This window comes from Pangasianodon hypophthalmus, chromosome 15 (genome assembly GCF_027358585.1).
Source record: "Pangasianodon hypophthalmus isolate fPanHyp1 chromosome 15, fPanHyp1.pri, whole genome shotgun sequence".
In the NCBI taxonomy this organism is placed as follows: Eukaryota; Metazoa; Chordata; class Actinopteri; order Siluriformes; family Pangasiidae; genus Pangasianodon; species Pangasianodon hypophthalmus.
In genome coordinates, this window is record NC_069724.1 from 13,038,783 (window position 1) to 13,065,505 (window position 26,723).

General features: G+C 38.6%; 3 protein-coding genes across 4 annotated transcripts; 2 read left to right on the forward strand and 1 right to left on the reverse strand.

The window, feature by feature from the left end:
• Positions 1–3,363: 3,363 nt before the first annotated feature.
• kcnk12l (potassium channel, subfamily K, member 12 like) lies at positions 3,364–9,562 on the forward strand. The gene is made up of 2 exons (XM_026941524.3): positions 3,364–4,106; positions 4,613–9,562. Exons 1-2 carry the CDS (start codon positions 3,761–3,763, stop codon positions 5,614–5,616), a joined length of 1,350 nt encoding a protein of 449 aa, XP_026797325.2. The 5' UTR covers positions 3,364–3,760; the 3' UTR covers positions 5,617–9,562.
• Positions 9,563–9,702: 140 nt separating this feature from the next.
• On the reverse strand, positions 9,703–18,002 carry ppm1nb (protein phosphatase, Mg2+/Mn2+ dependent, 1Nb (putative)). 2 transcript variants are annotated; one of them, XM_053240332.1, is made up of 6 exons: positions 17,264–18,002; positions 15,925–16,496; positions 13,661–13,778; positions 12,524–12,638; positions 10,970–11,033; positions 9,703–10,531 (listed from the first exon to the last, which is right to left on the reverse strand). In XM_053240332.1, exons 1-6 carry the CDS (start codon positions 17,667–17,669, stop codon positions 10,505–10,507), a joined length of 1,302 nt encoding a protein of 433 aa, XP_053096307.1. In that variant the 5' UTR covers positions 17,670–18,002; the 3' UTR covers positions 9,703–10,504. The 2 variants fall into 2 exon arrangements, with proteins under 2 accessions (XP_053096307.1, XP_026797219.3); XM_026941418.3 differs by having other exon boundaries at positions 17,258–17,998.
• Positions 18,003–19,323: 1,321 nt separating this feature from the next.
• On the forward strand, positions 19,324–25,284 carry rtn2b (reticulon 2b). The gene is made up of 7 exons (XM_026941337.3): positions 19,324–19,482; positions 21,452–21,659; positions 22,289–22,427; positions 23,893–23,962; positions 24,092–24,138; positions 24,219–24,277; positions 24,868–25,284. Exons 1-7 carry the CDS (start codon positions 19,344–19,346, stop codon positions 24,959–24,961), a joined length of 756 nt encoding a protein of 251 aa, XP_026797138.2. The 5' UTR covers positions 19,324–19,343; the 3' UTR covers positions 24,962–25,284.
• Positions 25,285–26,723: the final 1,439 nt, after the last annotated feature.

The window sequence follows — 26,723 nt, forward strand, 5'->3', positions numbered from 1 at the left end:
GTCTACCTCACTCAAAATCAATTTTTTTTACATACACTCTTAGATAAAAATGGTTCTTCAAGGGTCCTTTAAAGATTTGTTGGATAATTGAGGGTTCTTGTCTTGTGTCTTGGAACCCTTTGTGATAAGTCTTTAGTAGAAGAACACTTAAGAGTTCAGAATTTTCTAAGATTGTATATTGCAACTGCACATGAATGAAAATAAAGGTCTCCAGAAGACCATTTAAGCATTCTTTTATTTATTTATTTATTTATTTTTTAACATTCCAGCAGGAACGTTAAAGGTTCCTGAAACATGACTGGTCCTTAACATGACCTAATCCCAAAAGACCCCTAAAGAACAGAGCCTACAACAGTTTTTCACTATTGGAAAGGTACCAAGCAGAACCATTTTAGTTATCACATTAGTCATTTAGTTATCATCCATGTTCAGTCTTTTTCTGATTGTGCTGTCATGCATAAACATTTAATGTTTACAGTCACATGATGTAGCTCTTGGGTTTTTCTTAATATCTCTGGGCATTAAACGATCTGACCCTGGGCTGAATTTGATTTGGGACACCCACTCCTGGGAAGATTGGCAACTGTCTTGAAGGCTCTCCATTTGTAAACAATCCTTCTCACTGTAGAATGGTGAATTTCAAGTTGCATGGAGATTGCTTTATAACCCTCTCCAGATTGATGAGCAGCAACAATTGTTTCTCGGAGGTCATGACTGATGTCCTTTCTTCTTGGCATGATGTAGACACACACCTGAGTGCTCCAGAACACCAAACTGCCAAAGTTCTGCTTTTATAGATTTAGTCACGCTTCCTGATGACAAACTAATCTTGTGCATTTCATTAGTAACTGCTAATTACTCTCTTAATGATTGTGGAAGTAGGAAGGGTGTACTTATATTACTTTTGGGGGAAAATGACTACATACTGAAATCTGTTGTGTTATTTTGTTGTCACCTGAGGTTATCATTTATTTGTTTATAGAATTCAGAGAGGATCGCACAATTGTTATTAAGGCTCTGATAAATAAATAACATAGAATTGAAGGAGGGTGTACTTTCATTTTCTTATGAATGTACAAACCCTTTAAGAGCCCTTAAAGAACACAGGACTGAAAATGGAGGAAAAGGTTCTCAAAAGATCCCTTTTAGTGTTTAATCTACAATAACAATAGGATTACAGAGTAGTCTCTCACTGTGTGACTGCATGCATGTGAAGGTGTGTGAATTATGAATAAGGAATAACACACTTTGGGCTGGACTGTTACATTGTTGTGTTCCATTACAGCAGCTATAAACAGTCGTTCCCTCAACAGCCACTCTCTTTCTCTCTTTTCTATTTAATAAAACAGAATAAAATGCTGTTTGCTATGTTACAGAGAAACTACAGAGTGTAAACTCCTCTGTGCTGAAGGCTTTTTTCTGTACCAGAAATTATACCTTTTTTCTTTAACAACACTTTATTAATCTGTTTATTATCAGCCTTGGTTTATGTTGATCATCAGCCATACTAGTCTGTATGAATGAGAAATGATCATTTATTAGGCTAGAACAAGTGCATTAATATTGCATTAATATAATTTGAATTACACCTGGATTATTGTCAGTGGTGCTCTTATAGAAAATGAATCAACCTTCTGACTGGAGAATTCAACAGCACTGGGATATAAGTGTGAAAGAAGTAACTCATTTTTTTTTTTTTTTTTTGGGTATACGTATACATATATTCTATTTTTGTATTTTCAATATACTCTTTTTTTCTTTCTTTTTTTTTTTTTTTTTTATCTTACATACACTATATGGCCAGAAGTATGTAGACACCTGATGATCATATCCAGTAGGTCTTCACCAAATTGTTGTAACAAAGTTTGATGCACACAATTGTCTAGAATGTCACTGTATGCTGTAGAATTAAGATTTCCCTTCACTGGAACTAAGAGGCATGAATCTGTTCAAGCATGACCATGCCCCTGTGCACAAAGTGAGGACCATAAAGTCATGGTATATATGCGAAGGTTGGTGTGGAAGAACTCGCATAGCCTGCACAAAGCCCTGACCTCAACCACAATGATCACTTTTGTGATGAACTGGAACACTGACTGCACACCAGTTCTTCTCACCCCAACATCAGTGCCTGACCTCACTACTGCTCTTGTGGCTGAATGAGAAAAAAAATCCCCACAGCCACACTCCAAAATCTAGTGGAAAGCCTTCCCAGAAGAGTGGAGGTTATATCAGCAAAGGGGGACTAAATCTGGAACGAGATGTTCAACAAGCACATATGGGTGTGATTGGTCAGGTGTCCACATACCTTTGTCCATATAGTGTATGTTCATATGCCGTTGGTTGGAGCAGTACTGTAATTTAGCTGTCCAAGGAGATGATAATAAACTATTGAATTTTGAATATAATAGGGTGGATGCTAAAACCTTTTCCAGTTGCAGTAAAGCCCCCCCTCACCCCGACCCCTGTCTCTCCCCCTGCCGCTCACTTGAGCCGGGTTGCCAGATTGATTTTGTTCATGTTTGTGCTGATTATGATTGGGTTGCGGGTGAGAAAGTGTTTTGTCCAGGCAGGTACAGATCACTTCGGACACTTTATAATGATTTCAGCGAGAATGAAAAATAAACAGTAAATAAATAAATAAATAAATAAATAAGTTAATAAATAAACAACATTTCTATGTGGCTTTCATGATGGATTCTGCAAGTAAATCAAGTGAATCATTTAAGCAAAAATGGATTTTTGATCTTGTTATGAAAAGGCACGCAGATAAAACATTTAATTTTAGCCAAACCCTTTTCGAGGTTATTAAAACTATGAGTCTGAAAACAGCGAACCTACCTGGCAACCCTGCCTTGGAGCGCACTTGTGCCGCTGTCCTCCACTTCAGTCGCTTTTACTGACAAGCTACAGAGCTGTCACGACTCACGTACACTGATACTGAAGCAGAAAAAATATACTGTTCTTTTAAAACTGCCAGCTGAAATGCACGGATTGCAGTCAGGATGATTTTTCCTGCCAAACTCCTCACAGTCTGACAATAAAGGTGATCAGGTAGGTGCAATATGTTGCTTTTCCTCTTTAAAAACGATGATGCAGCCTGGAAAGTTTATAATTAAAACAAATTTTTATTTATTGACTACAATTATAGAAGTTATTCACACTTTCAGTTACTACTCCTTATTATAATATATGTATACACTATTTTTATATGCACATAGTTCAAGACATATGATTTTTGTCATGGGTACAAGTGTAGAACAATATCCTACATTATTATTCTACTTATCAGGATCTTAAATGAAAAAAAAAAAAAAAAGTGAAAACCAATCCTGTCCTTCTTCATTGCTACATGACGTCACTACATAGGAGATCTCAGTCATTGATGTTTTTTCTTGCAGAGATGATGGAGCAGGAGGTGGTCGGTTCATCAGGAACCCACTACTGCTTCCTAAAGTGGAATGTATCAAAACTGGACACGGCCATGGCAGGAGATAGCGATCAGGATTTGGTCTGCAGCTTAGTGTTCCACACTTTGCAGAACGGCGTCTCGTGAAGCCTCAGGAACTGATCATATTCTGCCTCACTGAAGAGGAGGAGTACAGACTGAAGAGACCCTCTTAGGCCATCCTTATTTTCAGCTCATTCATGTAGACGAGGCTCTTGTGTGTCTTTTACATGTGTGCGTGTGCATATGTATGCTGGCTTTGTGGCTGTGTGTGCTTGCTTGGCCGTGTCATTTCCTGCTGGTGCTTAAGTCATGCCTCGCAGGCCGGATGTCAGCAGCAGCTGTTGCTTCCCACTGCACTTGAATGAGGACAATGCTCGCTTTGGCCTTTTGGCGGCGCTCATCCTGCTGTACCTGCTCTGTGGGGCGCTGGTTTTCTCTGCCCTCGAGCGTCCATCCGAGCTGCGGGCGCACCAGCGCTGGGAGGAACAGCTGGCTAACTTCACCCGGCAGCACAGGCTGAGTGTGGAGAGCCTGCAGGCTTTGCTGAGGCACTATGAGGAGGCCTTCGTCACAGGCATCCGTGTGGACGCTCTGAGACCTCGCTGGGACTTCTCCGGGGCTTTCTACTTTGTCGGTACCGTGGTTTCCACAATAGGTCAGTTTTGTTTTGAGTCTCACACCATTAATGCCCATTCATTTTTTATATTTTAAGTCCTTTTCCCAGTGACATTAACACCAAGACCGGGCTGAACAGTTGGATATTTTAAGGTGTGGTTAGACACTTTAAATCTTCATATACCCTTCATACATTGTAATTATATTGTAATTTTAAGCAGACCTTAGAAAAAATGCAGTATTTGCAATATTAGTATGCAGTGGATCTGGGGAGTTTCTTCATTTCAGGCTTCTGTTTACATTCTTTCTGCCCCGAAATTAACTTTGCTCCACCTCTTTTCCTTAAAAGGCAACTAATAAGCCATATAAGATTTTGACAGAGGAGTGAGGTTGGTTGGCTGATGGTGGAGCTGAGACTTATTAAAATGTTGTTATTCAGTGCACTTGAAGTTCCCCTTATAAGCAGCAGAGAGTGCTACAAATTAACACATCACCACTTTAAAAAGCCATATAGATCCGTTATGCTGATCCATTGCTTATTTGCAGGTTTTGGAATGACCACACCTGTGACGATAGGCGGCAAAGTGTTTTTGATATTCTATGGACTCATTGGTTGTGCAGCGACCATCCTGTTTTTCAACCTCTTCCTGGAGCGCATCATCACCATGTTGGCGTACATCATGCGCTGGTGTCACGAGAGGCAGCTGAGGCGTGCCGGTGTGGGAGGAGAGGAGGCTCATAGCGAGGATGACAGCCTGGAAGGCTGGAAGCCCTCCGTCTACTACGTGATGCTCATCCTGGGGGTTGCGGCGCTGCTGATTGCCTGCTGCGCCTCAGCACTGTACTCCTCTATGGAAGACTGGGATTACTTTGACTCACTCTATTTCTGCTTCGTGGCCTTCAGCACCATTGGCTTTGGAGACTTAGTGAGTAGCCAGAGGGAGAGCTACAAGGTGCAGGAGGCTTACCGATTAGGGAACTGTCTTTTTATCCTCATGGGTGTCTGCTGCATCTACTCACTTTTTAATGTCATTTCCATCATCATAAAGCAGACCCTAAACTGGATCCTGGCGAAGCTGGACTGCAGCAGGTTGCAGTGTCCCTGCCGAGGACGTACCTACAGAAGGCAAGGCTCAGCATGCTGCTGTTGCTGCCTCCCCAGCCAGCGGCGCAGCCAGCACCCCATAACCGGAAACCCTCGGCAGAGGGCACAGAAGCGCAATGCTGTACACCCAGCCCCCGCCAACGAGGCTGCGCGGAAGCAGCGCTTCACTAATGCATCAGTGGAAACAGTGTGTGATAGTGAGACTGATCCTGGCCTGGGGCCAGATGGAGGTTATCTCACAGGGCACAGACTCTCAGGAGAAATGATCTCTGTCAATGACTTTATGGCCAACAAGGTTTCTCTGGCCATTCTGCAGAAGCAGCTCTCAGAGACCGCCCACGGAAACCCAAGACAGAGCCATGTTCGGCAGAACGGCTTTTCTGTTGGAGTGGGAGCCTTCGCCATTATGAATAACCGCCTACAAGAGACGAGTGTCGACAGGTAGTCATAGTGGATCATAGCGTCTAGCATCATCCAGTGTATTTTCTAAAATGAGCAGAATAGGAAAGAGAAACGTTTAAAAACTGCTAGAGGTTAGAGGAGTGGTTTAGTGGGGAAATTGAATTTAGAAATTGTCAATAAAAATGAAACAAGTCTGCAGTAAAACCGGACTTGTTCCTGATTACATTATTCAGTCAAGATTTACTCTGTTAAAAGTGTTTGTGGAAAACCAGCTACTTACTGTTTGTTAGCATTTATTCCCCTCACACCAATCATCCAAGATATGTTTGGAATTTGAATTTTATTTCTTTAGTCTTGCACTGGAGCTAGGCTAATGTAGCAGATACAGAAAGGATGTCTTTCTCACCTAAAACCTCTGGTGTAAATATCCTCAATCCACATCCAGTTCTTCAGTGATGCCACACAGACTTGCTGAGGTGCTTTAGGACACAGTGGGACTTTGCCGTGTAGCCAAACACAAACTGAAACTTTTCCTAACCTCAGTTTGGCATCATTCCACTTGCCTGGACCCAACTCCCGAAGTTTGAAAGTGGAATTGTACCAGAAAACTGGAAATGACATAGATTATAATAGTTCTGCTTTGAATGTAAATGGGTTAATACAGACTATAGCTGATATTTTCCAAAATAGTTTGTTTAAAAATGACTTTGCCTAACTTAATGACGTTATTTAAAGAAGTGATCCTCAAAGTGAAGGAGTCCATAAAGCACAGCCAGGGGATCTTTTTTTTTTTTTTTTAATTTAGTTACATGGTAGAAATCACAACCTACCATTATCAAAGTTATTATATTTATTATTGACTTCTTATAGTTATTAGGGCGTTTCACTGATCATGTGAATTTATTGTGTTTAATCCAAACCTCCATAACTCCAATGCAATTAGGGCTATAAGTAATGTAAACTTGAACCTTCTTTTTATGGAAAGTTTAGAAATAAAAAGCTCTGTAGCTGCAGTAATTAGACACAATATTATTGCAGACATTAGTTATTAGAGACAATAAATAATCAGTAATTAGACACAATAAATATTCATGAAATAAATCTGTGCTGAGGGGGTGTGTGGATTATCCCTAGCTGCATGTGAATATATAGGCATGAATTTATAGAAATAAATGGGTGGGAAAGATTTGTATTACTTGTTACCTACATGTAGCTCCTGTGCAAAACTAAAAATCAGAACATGACTAACTGACTACATTTTGTGTGACAGAAACATTACATTATTGTGATTTTTAATATATACAGATTTTTTATATATATACGGATGAGTCTGATGGTGTGATCAAATTATTCGAAGTCCAGATTTTGGGATGTGTGTTAAAGTCTGGATAATGTCTAAGTTAGAAACACTGCCTAATTAGGTAAGTAGTTCATTTATAACACGTCACAGACACACACAGTGTTACGTGATCATGATGTTGGTTTATGCATGAACAATTTTCCTCTACTTAAAAAAGACTCATATCAAAGTTTCACATCTGATCCAAGTGGAAATGTTAAAGACTGAAGCGTTGCAATTGTATCAGCTCATCCGAGAGTCACTTTGGACAGCTGAAGTGATTGGTTTATACTGTGAGCAATCAGACTGGGCCTCTGGAGAGCTCCTTCAGCAACCCTTCAGGAATACAGACTGATTTACGAGAGCTGTGCAGCCGCCGTCGTGTCATTCTCAGAAAAGAATCTTTTAAAGACACTTTATATGTCTAAGATAAAAATGTACATAGAGCTGTACTATATCTAGAGACAGAATGTAAAACATGCAGATATTGTAGATATTATGTTGTACTATGTTGTAAATAGATTCTCATTTACTACTAGTACCATATATCTGCAGAATGAACACTTTCAAAGGCAGAAAACTGATTCATGGGCATTTTGCATGCCGTATTTCTTCCGTAGCCTGTGTGCCGCTTCCACATCTTCCCTTACTTGTTTGTTGTTTCACTCTGAGGAACACTGGTGGCCCTATTGTTAAAACAGCATCAACAGGATGATGTTACCAAACACAGAGTATTCTCATGACGTATTCAGGAGTGTAAGCTGAGCAGTTACACGCTGGTGCCCCCTCGAGGCTAAAAGTTTAGATGGACTAGTGATCACAACTCTGTCCCACTAACACACACTTTATAATAATGATAGTCTATAAGTGAACAGCAACGCTTTATCTCATAATAAACTAAGATGCAGTATTAGTACCATCTTCTATATCTTCTTCAACAGCTGAGGAGTTACATGCTGGTGCCCCCTCGGAGCTAAAAGTTTAGATGGACTAGTGATCACAACTCTGTTCCACTAACCCACACTTTATAATAATGATAGTCTATAAGTGACCAGTGAGCCTTTATCTCATAATAAATAACTAAGATGCAGTATTAGTACCATCTTTTACATCTTCTTCAACAGCTTCCATTAAAATGCCAAGATTTGATTAAGTACATGCAGGTCTTCTTCAACTGTGCAAATATAAGGCCCTAAATTAACCTCCAGCATCCCACGGCTTGATAATGCCGATTGGTTGATTATGTTATAAAGGGTTTTTACCACAGCACTGTTGAATTCTCAAAACTATTTTCTGTAACAGCAGTTCTGACAGCTTTATATTAATGTACTCGTTCTAGTACATTATTATTTCTGTGGTAACAGCTTACACAGGGACTTGTATAATGTGTGTAATTGTTGATGTGGTGAAGTTTTCTGTAAGGAGAAGTTTATTTAACATTTATGGAAGGCGTCGCCAGTGTCAGAGCTTTGTAACAGTCAGAGGTAAAAGTGTATCTTTCAGTCTTGTAAAGTTTTCAGATACAGGAAAGTCTTCAGGACAGAGGAGTGTATACTTTGTGGTTTCTCAGTAACAGGACAAGATGTGCTTAAAAATGAAAAGCTGGTGAGGGAATAACTATTTACAGCTGCTAAAGCACAAGTGGTAACATGGTTTCACAGATGTTGAACATCATTATATGTAACTATAAATGTATAAAAAGTATGAGGTGTCATTCTTAAATTAATATAAACAAAGTAGCCTTGAAAAAAGAGGAATAAAACATGACACAATTTGGTGTTATCAGAATATAATCAACTTTGGAGTGGTAACAGTAAACTCGTGTTGCTTCGCATCACACTACTCCATTGCTGATTATTTTCCTCTAACAGCACACCCTGTCATGTTTTGAGTAGGATCAGGTGCGTTCTGAGCCAGGAAATCTTTGAGCTGTGCAGAATAGTGGGTCCTCATGACTGGAATTGAGAAACCCTGGGATAACTGTGTACCACTCACAGTGTGAAGATACATTTATACAGAACATTGCTCTACTGGAATCCAAATGGCTTGCTAAGAGAGGCAAAAGCCAAACTTCGGCAGTGTGAACCGAGGACTGACTGGATAGTCCTGGTTGATGACTGGGCTGAAAACCAAAGGTTCCAGGATGCTACATGTGACTAACACTTTACTGTGCTCTTGGGAAAGGCGGATGATACTGCTTTGGGTACTGCTGGACAGTAGAATGAATTTCTTTTGTAAAATGAATGAATAAATTATAACTTAAAGTTGCGATATGTAACTTTTACTACACTATTGAAAATGAAGTCGCATTATTGACGTATTTAAGAAATAATTTTCTGAAGAATGACGTTGTTATGCTGCTGTGAGTTGCTCTGGAAGGCGTAAAATATTAATTCAACACTGGAAATGTTGGGTCGGATTTAGCTTTTTTTTAAACTCATTGCAGATTGACACCACAACCTTGCTCATTACGTAACAACATTAAGTACAAAATTTTGTAATGTGTATCGACTCGCAACGCATAGCACAACTGACATTACAAAATGTTCCACCATGAATGGCTTGAAATAACACATTACTATTAGAGAGGTCACTAAATCCCTGAACCCTTAAAAGTTACATACTGCTCTTTAAAATGATATATAAACAAGTTAATGGCTAGATGCATCTAAAAAGTTTAGAAAACAGCTATTTCACTTGTTAAACTTTACACATGGAGACTGAGATGATACTTCATAATATATAAGGTCGTGGCTGCTACAAATAAACCCACATTTTATTAACCAGATGTTGTGTTTTATTCCTTTATTTTTGAGGATTTGACCTTTACATTACCACAAACGTTGTCCATATACAAGATGTGTAAAATATGCACAAAGGTCATTTCACATAACATTATACAGTAATGAATTAAATTAGTTGAATAGACACTAGGAAATGTATTAATAATATTAACGCTGTCCATCTAATTGGTATTATAAGTGGTCAGTAAGGCAGTACAATATAGATCATGCAAACATCAGATCAAATTATAGGAAAAGACATTTGAAGATCTTCATGAGTGTCTGTGATGTGGGTCTGTATGTTCGGAAATCTCACAGAACTCACTGTATGTGGCTGCATCTGATATTTGTACAGCGTTCACATGCAGAACATGGCTAATCAGGAACATCACGTTGTCATTCTGACCAGCTCAGTGAGACTCAATGCTACAAAAAACTCAATTTAACATCAGTATATTTCTTTAAAACTCCAAAAGTCTTTGTTTTAAAGTTTTTACAAATTACCTGAGTGTTGCCATTTTTACATTGAATATATTTATCATATATAGGAAATCATCCTGGAAATATGTCAGAAACCTAAGTACATATACATTACATTCATTAGTTATCATGAGAAGTGAGTGGTTTGGAATAATCCTTCTAGCTACCTCTAACTGAGAGATTCCCCCACCCCCAAAAATAAGAAAGCAATGCAAAGGTTGTTGACTGCAATCAGATAAAACCATTTCTTACTCATAATAGAAAGATTTTTTCAGACGACACAACGAATAGGTGTCAGTCCATCTATAGTAAGGGTTTAGGAGATGAGTCTAAGTTGAATCTGCAGAACCAAGTTCCTGAAAATATAAATGATGATATGGTTATTAATTATGTGAGCACAAAGCACATAGTATTTGCACATAAATTCTTAATATGGTTGACTGCAATAAAGAATTCAATGCAACAATTGCTATCTTAATAGGAGAATTTATATAATATTCTTTTTAATCATAATATTTCTTTATATATATATATATATATATATATATATATATATATATATATATATATATATATATATATATATATATATATATAATTATTAACAATATTAATATTAACATTGACATATTAACATGTTTCTATACATATTTACTCATTTGAAGTTTGAAATGGAATAAATTCAGACAATATGTTAGTAAAAATGTCTAGAAATAGGATTGAATTATATAATAATTTTATGAATATGTTTTTCCATGTTTGATTTTGAAATGTTAAAATACAGAAAATATTACCTGGGCTAATCTAGCTTTACGGGCCTCCTTTTGCTGATAGTAAGCAGAGATGATACAGTTTCGTCTGCAAAATTCAATATGTAAGATATCAGTTAGGCAAAATGTCATAAAGTGCACAAGAAAATTTTTTTTATTATTAATCTATAATTTGAGCTTCTACACTTGAAAAGAATAGCAATCAGAATAGTTGAAGCTGAATGCATACTGTCATTATTTTTTAATAGTTCAGCAAAAAAAATAAATAATGTTATGCCAGATGAAGTTAGTCAATCAGCCCAGACATGTTGGATGTCTGAAGTTTGCTTCTTTAGTTTTATACAGTAGCTACAATGCTAGTGTTGCTAACAAGTAATGAATAGTCGAAAGTAATGAGCCAAAACCTTTTCCATAAACACATAAATTGCTTTAAACAACATCATAGAGTTACTTATATTCATTTGTAAAACAGCACTGACAGTCCATGTTTACAGATGTAAGGTTTAACTGAAACTAATTATAACTGGAATTAACTATTACTTGTTTTAAGTTGAATTATATTTGAGAGATGGAGCCTGGGAGGCAGAGCGATACAAACCTGTGCTAACTGGGCTGACTAGGCTAGACTAGAAAAGCATTTTCTAGTGTGGATATCGACTAGTTGGGCAGAGGGAAAAAAAACAACAACAGTGAATCAGGTGGTAAAGAAAGCAGTTAAATGTACTTTACTAGTTAGTCTGAAAATATTTGCCCAAAGCAAGACTACTTTTGCTTTAATGGACCTTTAACACTTTGATATCCCTTGGCATAAAGTGAAGAGGTGTGTGAGGGAGCGTGAAATCCCACTCAGCTAGTTTAGTGTCAGAGTGGTGTTGCATGCCAACTCAAAGAGACTGATCCAGATCAGTTTTCAGACTCTGTTGAGGTCTATTTGAACATGGCATTAAGTTCTCCTGGAAGCTGCAGTAGATATCGCAGCCTCCATCCATCATTAAGCTAGGATTTTATCATCATTCTGCTGTAAGGTGTTTCCTTGCCGCTCTGCTGTGATTTCAGCTGAACTGCCAGCTCATCCACATGAGTGCATTTTAAATTGGTACATCACCTAATAGTGTAACATGACAAATAATTACTATTTACTATTTATACATTTATTAATTTGCATTTTTTTTCACTGATTTATTTACTTTCATCATTACCAGTGTAGCCTAAAAAGCACTGAAGCTGGAAATGTCATTTATGTTAATTGGAGTGTGGAGTGGTGCAATCTTTGCTGCACAAATAAAACAGCTTTACAATGGCTGTTTACGACTACTTATTTGAATTTCTGGTCGAAAAAAAAAAAAAAAAGACTACTTCTGTGCTACTACACAGTGGAGTTCAGTTCAGAATAAATCCTCTGTGTCCTGAACCACATGTGGCATCTCTATGTGGCATCACTGAATAACTGGTGTGGTTTGGACTTCTATTACTTGTGAGTCACATTAACTTCATAGCTCCTTCTAAGAAAATTAAAGAAGCAACGTCAGACAGCAAACACGTTTTGATTACATTTTGAGGGAAGACAAAGGGCCTTACTTGCTCTGGAGGCCACCCCCTGGTGGTAGCCCAGGGATCTCCGCTGAAGCCAGAACAGTAAGAACTGACAAGAGATCAGGCTCGTCTCCTCTTCCACTCAGTTCCTCGAAGATTTCTGTCCAGAAGGAATTCATGCAATTCATCAGCCTTCAGTGATGGCAGTTAGAACTAGATATTGATACCATGATATATTAACAGTATACAGGTTGTGAATATCTCACGATGCACATTTGTGCAGTATATGGAACATTTAGTGCTTGGAGCTAATAATCCACATGCTAGTCCTGTATATTTACTGTATGTTTAACATTTTATATCTATACTTATTTTTATTTTCTTCCTACTTTGGATTTTATTGCTCTTATTTAGTACTGTGTTTTGCGTGGCTGCTGTAAAAAAGAAGTCTGGCTGTCTCTATCTGTCTTTGTGTCTGTCTGTCTGTCTAGAAGAAGAATCCATGGAGTAACTGTAGTGTGCATAATTAATTATTATAGATGTCATCTATCTATCTATCTATCTATCTATCTATCTATCTATCAGGTGTCAGTACTTTAATAATTTCATTGTTACTCACTATAACAACTATTGAATTTGACATTAAATCTGACTTCTTGTAATTTTCTTTCCTTGTTGATTTTTTTGTAGATATTGAAATAAAACAAAATCCATACATTTTTTAAATTTATAAAATTTATTATTTTTTTTTTATTTTGAATTTTTTTTACTACTATTACTACAGAAGGCTGGAATCTTGTCTGAGAAATATCACTGGACAAAACTGTCAAGGTTTTGCATAACTACTGAAATAAAAAACAGGTAGTAGACGCAAACTTTTGGTCTCTACAGAGGCTAAATTGTGAGAGGGCTGATTTTAGATGTAACAAATAATAACAAATATTAGAGACAAATTTACAGTGATTTACAGTTTGGCTTGTTTTTTAAATATTGTTATTTTAGTATGTGCCATGGCCAGACTAGGTAAAGCAAAGGCAGCATTTTATGTCTGTCTTTGTGAAAAACAATACAAAGATACTTATAAAAAAAATAGAGGAAAAGGGGGTAACAGTGATGAAATATCTAAACAGTCTGAACAAAGAAAGGGTCTCTAAGTGTAATTACATAGACGTTATTACACACCAGCAACTTTTGACTCCAAGTAGTCCTCTAACTCTGCCTCCTGGTGCAGTGCCTCGGGAGAAAGCTGGGGGGCGCCAGGGAAACACACCACTATGATGCTGATATTGTCAAGACTTCCCTGGGGAGCAATGGAAGAGAAGAAGTTATACTATGGAGGAAGTAAGCCCAAAGTTTTTAGCCCTTCACCTGGAGTAATTTACCATAGTCAGTCCACCTACTGGCATGTTTTTGCATGATGGAAGGAAACCCTGAAGAAATCCATGCTGACAGTACCCTGAGCTCAGGCTCGGACTGGGGAACCTAGAGCTGTGAGGTGGCAATGCTACTCACTGTACTGTGTCACCCATGTAACAGTTTGATTCCATAAAATGTAATATTATGAATTGTAATTCTGCACGTCTAATTATAATCCATGTTTCATGAATACAATCCATATACACTCACCATCCTCTTTATAAGGAACACATGTACAACTGCACATTGTGCACAAATGCAGTTATCTAATCAGCCAATCATGTGGCAGCAGTGCAACGCAAAAAAATCATGCAGGTGCAAGTCAAGAGCTTCAGATGCTGTTCACATCAAATATCAGAATGAAAAAGTGTGATCTCTGTGACTTTGATCGTGGTATGGTTGTTGGTGCCAGATGGGCTGGTTTGAGTATTTCAGAAACTGCTGATTTCCTGGGATTTTCACACACAACAGTCTCTAGAGTTTACACAGAATTGTGCAAAAAAAAAACAGCAGTTCTGTGGGTGGAAATGCCTTCTTGATAAGAGAGATCAGGGGAAAATGGCTAGACTGGTTTGAGCTGACAGGAAATCTATAGTAACTCAGATCATCACTATTTACAACTGTGGTGAGCAGAAAAGCATCTCAGCATGCACAAAACCTCGAACCCTGAGGTGGATTGGCCTACAACAACGTAGTGGATGGGCTACAACAGCAGAAGACCACATTGCAATGCAAAAAAATCATGCAGATAGAGGTCAAGAGCTTCAGATAATGTTCACATCAAATTTCAGAATGAAGAAAAAGTGGTCTTCTGCTGTCGTAGCCCATCCACCTCAAGGTTTGAAATGCTTACTTGAGTTTCTATAGATTTCCTGTCAGCTCAGCACCGTCTGGTCATTCTTCTCTGATCTCTCTCATCAACAAGGTATTTCAGCCTGCAGATCCTCCGCACACAGGATGTTTTTTTTTTTTTCACACCATTCTGTGTAAACTCTAGAGACTGTTGTGTGTGAAAATCCCAAGAGACCAGCAGTTTCTGAAATACTCAAACCAGCCCTTCTGGTACTAACATCCATGCCATGATTAAAGTCGATCACATTTTTTTCTTCATTCTGATGTTTGATGTGAACATTAACTGAAGCTCTTGACCCGTATCGGCATGCTTTTTGCATTGTGCTGCTGCTACATGATTGACTGATTATATAACTGCATGAATATGCAGGTGTACAGGTGTTCCTAATAAAATGGACAGTGAAAATTATCATTTATGTCCTTATAATGTTTTTGTGTTGCAATCCCATTTATATACTTTTTACAGAAACTCTATACAAATGTGTGTAGAATTTGGAATAAGTATACACATACATGAAAAGTCTGAAAAGTAGGTCTGCCAGTATATGGGCTTAGTGTTTGACATTATGATTACATCATTACACCATTTGGCTAAGAACGCCCCTAGGTTACAGCTTCTGTGATAATTTATTATGCTATGACTCACATGCAGGTTGTACGCAGAGCTTGTGAGGCTCACTGTTGGCCGTGTGTCCTGACACTACTCTGTGCTACGTTAAATGTCCTAATTTTGCCCTGAGGCTAAAAGTAGATCATCCATTTGTGGCTTAGAGATTTGCTTTGAATCTGTGGTACTGTCATCACAAAATAGAGCTTACTGACTCTCCTCTAAAGCCTCTCGCTGCCAGTAGGTCATCCTTTCTCTTACATAATCATCCAGCTCAAGTCAGACTAAGACATTGTAGACTTGTGAAAGAGTATGTGTGGGTGTTCAGACTTCTGTGGTGCTCTAAATACAGTCATGCCAACAAAATATGAAGCATTGGTGTTGCTGGTTTCTAAATGCATCCATTAGCAAAACGCCACCTTGCAGTTCTCAAGTGTGAAACAGAAGCCTCGTAGGAGTCATACATTATTTAGAGAGAGAAACTGTTATCCAATTATAGATTTAAATGAAGTCTAATAGTTGAACTTTCAGCAGTTTGCTTTCTACTGTTATTTATTAAGTACAGGCCTACCTTATAGAGGCAAAGGTCGATGACCTGGGAGCAGACGTCTCGCAGGTCTGTACACACTCGCAGTCGGCTACGTACAAATGCACAGAGCTCCTCGTTGCTGACTGTGTCCCAAACACCATCACATGCCAGAACTATGAACTCGTCCGCCGGTGAGCGCTCCACGGCTGAGATCTCTGGCTCTGGAGAAACCATCTGCTCAGTAGCGGGGCGCCACTCGACCGACTTGTAGCTGAAGTCGCCAAGAGCTCTGGAGACAGCCAGGGAGCCATTAACACGCTGCAAAGTGACTGAGCCACCAGCATTCTCAATGCGCTCCTTCTCTCCAGGGCTGAATGGCTTGTGGTCTTCTGTCGAAAAGGCCACACGCCCGGCACGGCACAGAACTGCCCGTGAATCTCCGCAGTTTGCAAAGTAGATGTGGTGTGGCGTTATCACAGTGGAGACCACAGTGGTGCCACCGCGCTCCCAACCCTCACGGCAGGCCATTGCATGGAGGTGTTTGTCCATGAGGAAGAAGCCTTCCCTTATGCCTTCAGTTACCTGCTCCACATCTTCCTCTGCCCGGATCTTACCTGTGAGAAGAAGTCAGGATGCATTTACTAATGCAATAACAGAAATCAGATAAATATTAGCATTAATGTCACAAACTCTTGAAGTGATGACTGAAGACCATGAGAAACCTGATATATGTTCTATCTGTTATCCATCATTTAGAAGGTGAAAGAGAATAGGAAAGTGACAGTCGGGCTATTCAAACATGACTATCCTTGTAAGTTGCATCCTTGTAAGTTTGTAGAAATTTGCCTCACTCTATGTGTATGAAAGTTATACAGGTTAAGGTTAGGGAGTGGGCTCTATGTACTGACACAGGCAGTGGTGGCTCAGTGGTTAATACTTTGAGCTACTGATCAGATGGTTTAAAGCTGTCAAACTGTCACTGTTAGGTCCTTGAACAAGGCCTTTAACCTTTAACCGCTCAACTGTATCCTGTCTCAATTGTAAGTTGCATTGTATAAAAATGCCTGCTTTTTCTTACTGACATCAGATTGCTAAACTGCATTTTACATTATTAAAGTTGTGCTGGTGGTGTGCTTTTGAACATTCTGAGTTGCTTATCCATGCCAGTTAGCATATGAAGCAACATTTCTTTGCTAAGAGTGATGCAATTTACTGTAATCGTGCATAGCAAGCACTCTAAAATACTGCTGATGCTCCCAACGAGTCATAAATATCAAAAGCCGTACGACAGGTTCAACATCTTACCTCATAATTATCCACCCTGCCAGAAAGAAATGAAGCAATTTAATGGGTTGTAAGAGAGCTTTTATCTCACCTGTACCTAGTATGTGCTCCAGCAGGTTTCGTGAGCAGTGTTCAGCCACTGTGCTGCCAGCATGACCATCATACACTGCAAAGAAGCCCCAGTGAGAGAGCTCTCCACCCAGCTGGGGGAAGCAGTTATGGAAGTCCTCCATGTGGGCCCTCCAGCCCTGCATGCTGCCCAGAGCATAGGTGAGGCCCCAGGAGGCACAGCCCTCTTCAAAATACTTGTCCAGCACAGGGCGTTCGAGGTAAGGACTAGGGATGACCCCCTCCTCTTCTCCAGCCTCCTCACCTTCAGCCGGCTCACCCCCGCCTCCCCCCCGCCCCCCTTTAAAAAACGAGGTGACCCGTTTCTCTGTCTCCTTCACCAGCTGCCGGACAAAAGCTGGCATTTCCACGCTTCCCTTCTTGGATGTTCTCATGCTGTCTTTGATTAGTGTCTAAATCCTCAGGCCCTGTTTCCCAGCCTCCGCCCCTGTGCTTCTGTGTGTGCCTTGGCTGTTGTGTGCAGCCTTGCTGCTGAGGGCCTTCAGAGCATGACTGTCTCAAAGACTGATCCTGTTATTCCAGACATCAGCAAATAATAGAATCCAGGACTCTTGCCTCTTGATAGTCTACCCATCACTGGCTGTGTTCAGGAGTCTAACCTATCCTCATTCTTTACCGTTCTGTACAAATTGCTCTGCTGTTGTCTTCGTCCTGCTCTGTCTCTCAGTGCTATTCCCTTCCCTCTCTTCTCCCCGAACCTGTTATTTGCCAGTCATCCTTCTGATTGGCTGAGCTATTTCTGTCCTCCAATCCCTTCCTGCTGTTCCCCTCCTTCCTCCTTGTTTTACACACGCATGCACAATCTCTGTGTCACTGTCACTGGTTCCTTTTTATTCTCCCTTTTCTCTGTTTGTCTCTCTATATTTTGAACTCTTTCCATTATTGTAGACCAGGAGGACATACAGCAGGCCATGCATTATGGGTATGGATTAAAAAACAATTTTAAATAGAGCACACCATAGTGTGGACATAATTCAAGATCTTTATAATGACCTTTTAATAAAAAAGGACATTGGCTTATAACAACCACACATGTAGTCACTAAAGAAGAGGAAGTCCCAGTTTTCGCAAGGCCATGAGAGAAAGCCAGTGGATGACTGGATTATACAACATCCGTCATCGTCAGAATTTTTAGAATTTCCTAAGAGAGAAATGGAAACAGAAAGCACTAAGCTCTCATTAATATTTAATCTAAGATGCATCAGCGACAGATTCATTCAAGGAACATAGTTTGCCATGTTCTGTACTGCATCCACTGTGGGGTTTATTCAGACATTAAAATGCTATTTCCGGACACATCAAGGCTATTTTTATCCATCTGACTCATCTCTGTGGCCTGATGTTGGCAAAAAGTTGACTGCACTGAAAGATTATTGAAATGCTTGTACTACCATAATAGAATATTTCCCTCATTAGCAAGCCACGTACAGTTTAAGGTGCAGTTTGTACTGATTAAAAGACCTATAATAATCTATAATAAATTTGGTATATTGCCATGCAATTGATTTGACTAGTGGGTTTTTTTTATTATTTCTGTTTATATTTGTCTTAATAGGAAATTAACACAGCCCACAGCTGGAAAAGAGCAGGTAACACAAGAGGCATACATATTTTCTACAGAGGTAGTTAAACACAGTTAACTTTTTGATTACCTAGGATATTTTAAGCTATAATTTCCCTAAATAGTTCAATTTAGGGTAACTTGAGAAGTCTCTAATTCTGAATCAGCCCGTCATTTGCAAAGATATAACTAAAATAAATTGGAATTCAGTTGAGCAAGTAATTGCTGTGAAGAACAAGACCCATTTTAATGTTCATTAAATATTAATGGCTGACAGTTAATCTTTTACCAACAACCCTAGATGAGCATTAATTAGCTGTTATTATTGCTGGGTAAAGCAGTTTAAGGAACTACAGCTTCAAGACCCCTCTACACACAAGCCCATGTTCAAGTCCTAGAGCTCTGAGTGGCTCTGGGGAGTGAAGTAGGGAGTGGTTTTGTCTGTAACAGCATGTGGTGTGTGTGTGTGTAAAGATGGGGTGTGCAAATGGTGGGTGTTATAATTAGGTCTGGTTGGCTCTTTACTGCTGACAGTGCTAGGGGTGGCCAAAAAAAGCCTGTTGGGTCTGAGGAGTGCAGGGAGGAGAGGGGGTTTGGCGTGAAAACAGCAGAAATGGCCAGCAAAGGTGAGACATGTCCACACGACTCAGGAACTGGAACTGAACTCACGTAATATATATAGGATTATATGATGCTATTGTGATTATCAGTGTAGTAGCAGGTGAAGGGGCTTTTGGCAGCACTTTGGCAGCAGTGTTTAGTGGAGCTACAATAAGTCTGCTGACGGGTCAGTTCATCACAGCGGGCTTCCTTACAGGATATTGGCAAGCAGAAGGGAACTGATGGATGGATTACCTCTAGGCCTTGGGCTCGAGGATATACCGTGGTTCGTTTGAATGTGATGTTTGAGTAAAGGAGGTGAGACCCTCTCTTTGACTTGTTTCGGCTGTGCCACCAGATGACTCCTTGGAGTGATTTAATCTGGCTCAGCCATGTTACCCTGAATTAAGCACTTCGTTAGCAAGGCTATGGGTCTTACCCATAATATAGTTTTCTCTATTGTATATGTGAGTTTCCAGGAGGTTGCGTTTGAACTCTCTTACACTGGCTTTTCACCTGTGCTTGCCATGGCACAGATTTGCACCTGTTTGCTGAATAATCACAAGCGACAGCTGTTTGGATCTGTTAGCTTGATGCGAGGTGCAGAGATATTAATGGTACTTTACACAGAGCTACTGTACCATGTGCACTCTTATGAATGAGAAAGGCATCTGTTGATCTGTTGTTGCTGTCTTGTTATATGTGATGTACATGCCACTGGGGCTAATGCTACACATAGGCTATATGGTATAATTATAGTTGTCCACATACATGAAAGGTGGGCTGTTGGAAAATGTGTGGATGAGAATGAGAAGTGCTGTTCTCAAGACCAGCTAAGGACAGGCAGAAAGCTTTTACATTTGTTTGATTGCTTAGAAACGCAATAATAATTCAAGTGTACAATCCCAGCAGTTTCTGCCTCTGAATATTCAATTACCTTGACTGATTTCAGGATGAAATTTCATGTATGACAAGACCATTAATATGAGGTCTGAGAACCAATCTTGATTACTATGGCACAAAGAATTTTAGGTATCCTACTGTTCATTTGAGATTATTGTAATTATTTGTAATCACAAAGAAGCCATGGCTTGACAGCAGAGCTACAAAATGTGGACAAAAACAGTATATTATGATTATTAATACCATAACACTGTTTAATTCTTGATTCTGGTTAGACAGTAGGTGTTTAATTTTAAACTAATTAAAAATTAATTTTCAGTAACAACAGCTCTGACAATAGTGCAGATAATGCAAATCACACATTTATATTAATGTCTTCATTCTAATACATTATTGTTTCTCAATATTGTTTCTCAATATTGAGCTGAATAACAGTTCTTTCACAGAGACTTGTATAGTGAACACTCCACGTGTGCAAGCATCTTTTTATTTAACATTTATGGAAGGAATCTCCAGTGTCCAGTGTGCTTTATAACAGTCAAAGTTAAAGCTGTAACTTTGTGCTATAATGTAATGATAACAGGAACTAGCTTGTTTTGTGGACATTAAATGTGACTATAATGGATAAAAATGTATGTGTTGTTCTTTAGTAAATAAAAAAAAAGTTAGCCTTTGGGATTTGCTGTTACAGGCAACGGTAACCCACTTCCTGTCAGGCCACATCACGTTGCAATCATGATATGCCTTGCAATGTGAAAAACAACTAGGCTGACCGAGACTTTTTATCATGCCAGTGCCATTTTTGATTAAAAATACCCTTAACAACATATCTGAAAGCTCTGCAATTGGTCAAAATGCTCAGATAAGACAATAAAAACAATTATGATTTGGTATCCTAGTCAAATTTGTATAATTTTAGGTTTTGGTATTCCAAAGACTGATACTGCATTAACCACTAACAAACAATATATTGGGTAGCCTTACTTGACAGAACACTATCCACTTAGACCAGGAAATAAGTCATGGTATTCTTGTTTTTCTTTAATCAGCATGTTATTTGTTATTCAGAATGTGCTATTTTCCTTTCGTCAGTTGTGGACCTGTTGTATTGGCGGGATGTGGGAAAAACGGGACTGGTGTTCACAGGGCTGGTGGTGGGCTTGGCCTGCCTGTTTCAGCTCAGTGCCATCTCTCTGCTGTCCAACCTGGGCCTAGGCATCATGGTGTTCACCCTCCCTGTACGTCTCCTCTTCAAAACAATGGACCTGGTCCGTCTTAACGATGGAACTCATCCCTTCCAGTAAGTGTATAAACAACAGCATGGCCTTTTATCACTTACATTATAGCATCCATAAACAATCGTTCCCTCGCTTTCTCTTAAAATCAGTTTTTAAAAATGTGATGTTACTGACAAACAACAAAGTGAAAACTCCTCTGTCCTGAAGACTTTCCTATGTCGAAAAACTTGCAGCTTTACCTCTTACCGTTACAAAGTACTGACACTGGCCTTTAAATAAATTGAACCTCACACAAAACCTCATCATATCAATGATTACACATTTTTATTTGTTGAATACCATTTTTACATGCCCATAAAAGTCCCTGTGAATGAGCTGCTGCTTTCTGATCAGATTCGAGAATTCAGCAGTGCTATGGAATAAGGGAGAATTAGTTAGGAGGTGGAAATTGACTGCCACAAAATTTGGAGAAAATAAGGTTCTTAAATTCAACCTAAGATCCTTTCTGTCACTCAGCGATATCAAGAGATGTCATCTGATAAATGTCAGCTGATGTTAGGTTCTTAGGTTCTTCAGATCCTAGGGATGTTGTAAATTAAGCATGATAGCGCTTAATGAAGTTTGGATGGATTCCAGGATATCCTTTTGTCATCTATATCATTATATCTCCCTCTTCTGTATTACTTAAAAGGTCCTATTTGGACGAGGACAGCACTTTGACAGATGAGACCACAGTTCGTGTTGTGGAGAAGATTGTGCTCCTGATTGCTACTTTAATCACAGAGCTGAAGAGACTCTTCTTCATCGACAGTATTATAGACTCGCTGAAGGTCTGAATGCATGAGAAAACTTATGCTATATGCACGGTTATATAGCACAAGTTGACCCGCTTCTAATACACACAGGAAGAATATGTTCAATTAAGTTAAATGTGATTGACAAACATATCCATAAATATAATAAATAAATAAATAAATAACAGTTTAGTATTGCAATGAACAGTCTAGCACTAAATTCTCCAGCATTGAATAGTTGATAACTTCAACAAAATAGACTTCAGGTTAAAACTATAATGAATTCAGAAATAACTCTGATACTCATATTCATAAGCTTGCATGATACACATGCTCATAAGCTCACAGGTTCCTGGTTACACAATTGCACTTTTTGACTATAGAGTATACAGTTATAGAAGGGAAATTATTTATAATCGCACTATCCGGTGTCACCCAGATGAGGACGGGTTCCCTTTTGAGTCTGGTTCCTCTCAAGGTTTCGTCCTCATGTTGTCTCAGGGAGTTTTTCCTTGCCATTGTGCACCTCTGGCTTGCTAATTTTAATCATTTATAAATTTAATATTTATACACAGAATTTTTATATTTCTGTAAAGCTGCTTTGTGACAATGTCCATTGTTAAAAGCGCTAAAGTTAAATACCCCAGTAGTCAGTGCCAATCCTTTTTTTGCTGACTTGTACTGTTGTTTATTACTTTGCTAAGATAGTTATATTATCATCCATATTAGTCATAGTCTAGTTAATTAACTAAGATAGCTAAGCTAGTTATAGGCTTAATACATTTCTAAAGAGCATGACAGACACACAAGGATTACAGAACTGAATAGTCTAGTTAAAGTGTGACAGCAGTATTAGCATAAACAGACAGAATGGCATCCAAGCAGTTTGTGTGTCAGGGTCAAAGAACCAAAAGAAGAATCCATGAGATGAGAGACCAAAATGCAGCTACATCAGTTTTTACTCATATAAGCCTCATATCATTATGTTAATTTCTCTCACTAAAGTTTTGTTAAGTGTTCAGAAAAACTTATGCACTTTCACTTGCTAGTTGCTTTCTAGCTACCAAGTTTGTACTGATACAAAGAGTGAAAGCTAGGTTGTTAGCTGGCCAAATTAGATATGATGAGAGCAAGATAACTAAGCAGAGTTTAGAGCTAGATAACTGAAACTAGAGTTTCAGCTAAATAAGGTGAAATTCCATGTTTTTAGCTAGTTCATAAACATCCTTATTTGCTAGCAAGTTGGCTATCATGAATGTTCTGTAGCAGGTTCCAAACATTAGCTAGGTTACTAGCAAGATGCTAAGTGCTGTATCAATGGCTGTAGTTTTAGGTCTTGCTTTTTGCTAATAGTTTTCTAGCAGATTCCAGAAGCAAAATAGATATATATATAAATAATGTAGGAAACAGATGCAGAGACAGATGACAAATGAAATAAGTTATAACCTGTTCTAAATAAATATCTGGGGTTTTTTCGTTTGTTTGTTTGTTTGTTTTATAGTTTATTGTGCTGCTGTACCTGTTGACCTACGTTGGGGTAAAAGCCAATGGTCTTACTCTTGTGATTGCTGGTAAGAGCTTCCTGTCTAATGATAAGACGTTTACTTCACTTTTTGTTTTTAATGGAATTAGAAATTCATTTCTCTGATGAGTTATATACATTTTTTATTTTTTTTTTTTGCTTTCTTTGCTTTCTCCAGGTGTGATTAGTGCTTTCTCTCTGCCTCTGGCATACAAACTTCAGCAGGTAAGATTTTGAGGAAATTAGGTTATTAATAATTCGGTGTTTTAATCTATTCCTGACATAACTATCAATAATTTTGACAGGAACGGATTGACAAGATTATCAGTGCAGTCCAATCATTGGTGACAAAAACGACGGAGATGTAAGATCTTGGCATTTTAATGACATAAACAATTCCAGTGCATAAAAATTCCGTATAAAATATGATTAGCTCTCAACCAGTCTGAATGAATGATAGTTAACATGTTACTATAACCAGAAACATTTTATTTATAATAATGGTCTATAAAAATATGAAGTTATTAGTCCCTTTTGAAGAGATATAAATTTAATTTATGCCACCCTGGTCAGCAATTTGCAATGCTGTTGTTCCTAAAATATAAAGAAAGCCTTTATCTACCAGTTTAGCAGCAAACTGGATAAACTATTCTTTTAAGCCAGTCCTGGTCCATTTAGTCCACTTTTCTACATCCTCAAAAGACACACAGAAAGTATTGACTTAATTTAAAAACATTTTTTGCCATCAGTCTACACACAATAACCCATAAAGACAAGGCAAACACAAGTTTTTAGAAATTTTTGCAAATTTATTAAAAAATCAAAAACTGAAATCTTTAATTTAGATAAGTATTCAGACCCTTTATTCACTACTTTCTTGAAGCAACTCCAGCAGCAATTACAGCTTCAAGTCTTCCTCTATTAATGGACTTTTACCCTGTATTTGTTTCCCAGAGTTGAGCTTGTGGTGTCATTAGTCAAAAGTCCTCCTCCAGCTCCAACTCCTGTGCCTGCTCCTACACAGAAACCCAAACTCAAGACCAAATAATGATGCAGAAGGATGGAGAGATGGAAGGGAAGAAGGACATAAAGTCTTATTTTACAGTTATGCCTGGGAGGTATTATGGATGCAGGATAACATAAGAAGTGGAATGATATCAATTTCTTTATGGTGCTAGGAATGTATTGGAATTTATTACAATATTTCAGCAGCTGATCTCTATGACTGTGCCAAAAAAAAAAAAGAAAAAAAAAGAATGAGTAACCTTGGAAAAGAAAGGCCTTGGTGGGAAATCCCTATGTCACCCAAGTGTAAATGAACTGTAACTATGTAATTAAAGAAATCCATTTTAATGGCAGGTTACTATGTGACTTTTAGACTGCTTTGGGTTTAATTTTTTGATGCAACTTTATCACACCTTGGTGGTGCAGCAGGTAGCATTGCTGTGCCACAGCTCCATGGTCCCTGGTTTGATCCTGCATTCGGGTCACTGTCTGTGTGGAGTCTCACCGTGTTCTTGTGGGTTTCCTCTGGGTTCTCCAGTTTCCTCCTGGAAACATGGGTAGGTGTGAATGAGTTTGCAAATGTGTGTGTATTCATGGTGCCCAGTGTTCTTGGGATAGCCTCAGGATCCACCTTGACCAGAATAAAATGCTTACTGACAATGAATTAATTATCATATGTTATGTAAAAAGGTAGCATTAGATGTAAAAGCAGTTATTTATTTCTCATTAGACCCTTCTTTCCTTCTAAAGAAACCCTGAGGATCTATGAACTATCTATGAACTCGTCCTGTGAAGGTTTAATTTCAGTATTATCTGAAACATTTGGATAAAACGTTTCTAGGTAAATCTTAACCCTTTTACAGGTTTGACTAAGGTTCCACACTGGTGAGTTGGAAGGTTCATGGAATTCAAATTCTGAGACAAGGTCCTTAGCCATGAACCACTGCTGTATCCTGCCTAAATTTCTAAGTTGCTTTGAGTAAAAGTATGTGGGAAAAACCTTGAACCTAGAACAATGGAATGTTTCCCTATTAGAGAAGACACTCAAAAAAAAAAAAAAAGCTAAAAACTATCCAAAAATGCCTTGGGGAACCCTTATTCTGTAGATTACTGTCCAAAGCTGTTGAAGGTTATTCCAGTAATTTGAGGAGAGTAGGACACCTCCATACTGTGTTCTCTCCACAAGAGGGCATAACAAGACCATGCCATTTTTCAACAAGCCAACAAAATTTGCAGTGATTTATTTTGCTTAATGCAGGACGAACACTTTAATGAGCCAACTTTTCCATGGTCAGTTTAAATGAACAGGACAACAATGCACAAAAATCCCTTTCCATAATAGTTAAGATGATTACCTGCCACCAACATCTGGTCTGCTCCTACTATACTGAATTATACCTGACAGATTACAAATGTCATTTCCTTGGCAGTTTAGCAAGTTTTGCTTAACCATCTCCAGACATTTGTTGCTGTACCTCTGTATTTGCAATAGCTGTGTGGGTTTGGCTTGAATGCCATTACATGACAATATAAGAAAGAAAAAGACTTCAAGAAAAACATGCAGCTTGTAAGGTTACTGAGAAACCGCAAAGCAAAAACTGTTTTGAAGAATTTTCCGTGTCGGAAAACTGAAATTCACAGATTTACCTCTGACTGTTTTGACACTGGAGACTCCTTCCATAAATGTTAAATAAACGTCTCCTTATGGAAAACTTCACCATATCAAAGATTAGACATTTTTCTCTGTTAAATAAATTGATGTATTATTAGTTTTAGATTATGGGGAGTGTCTGCCATACAGGTCC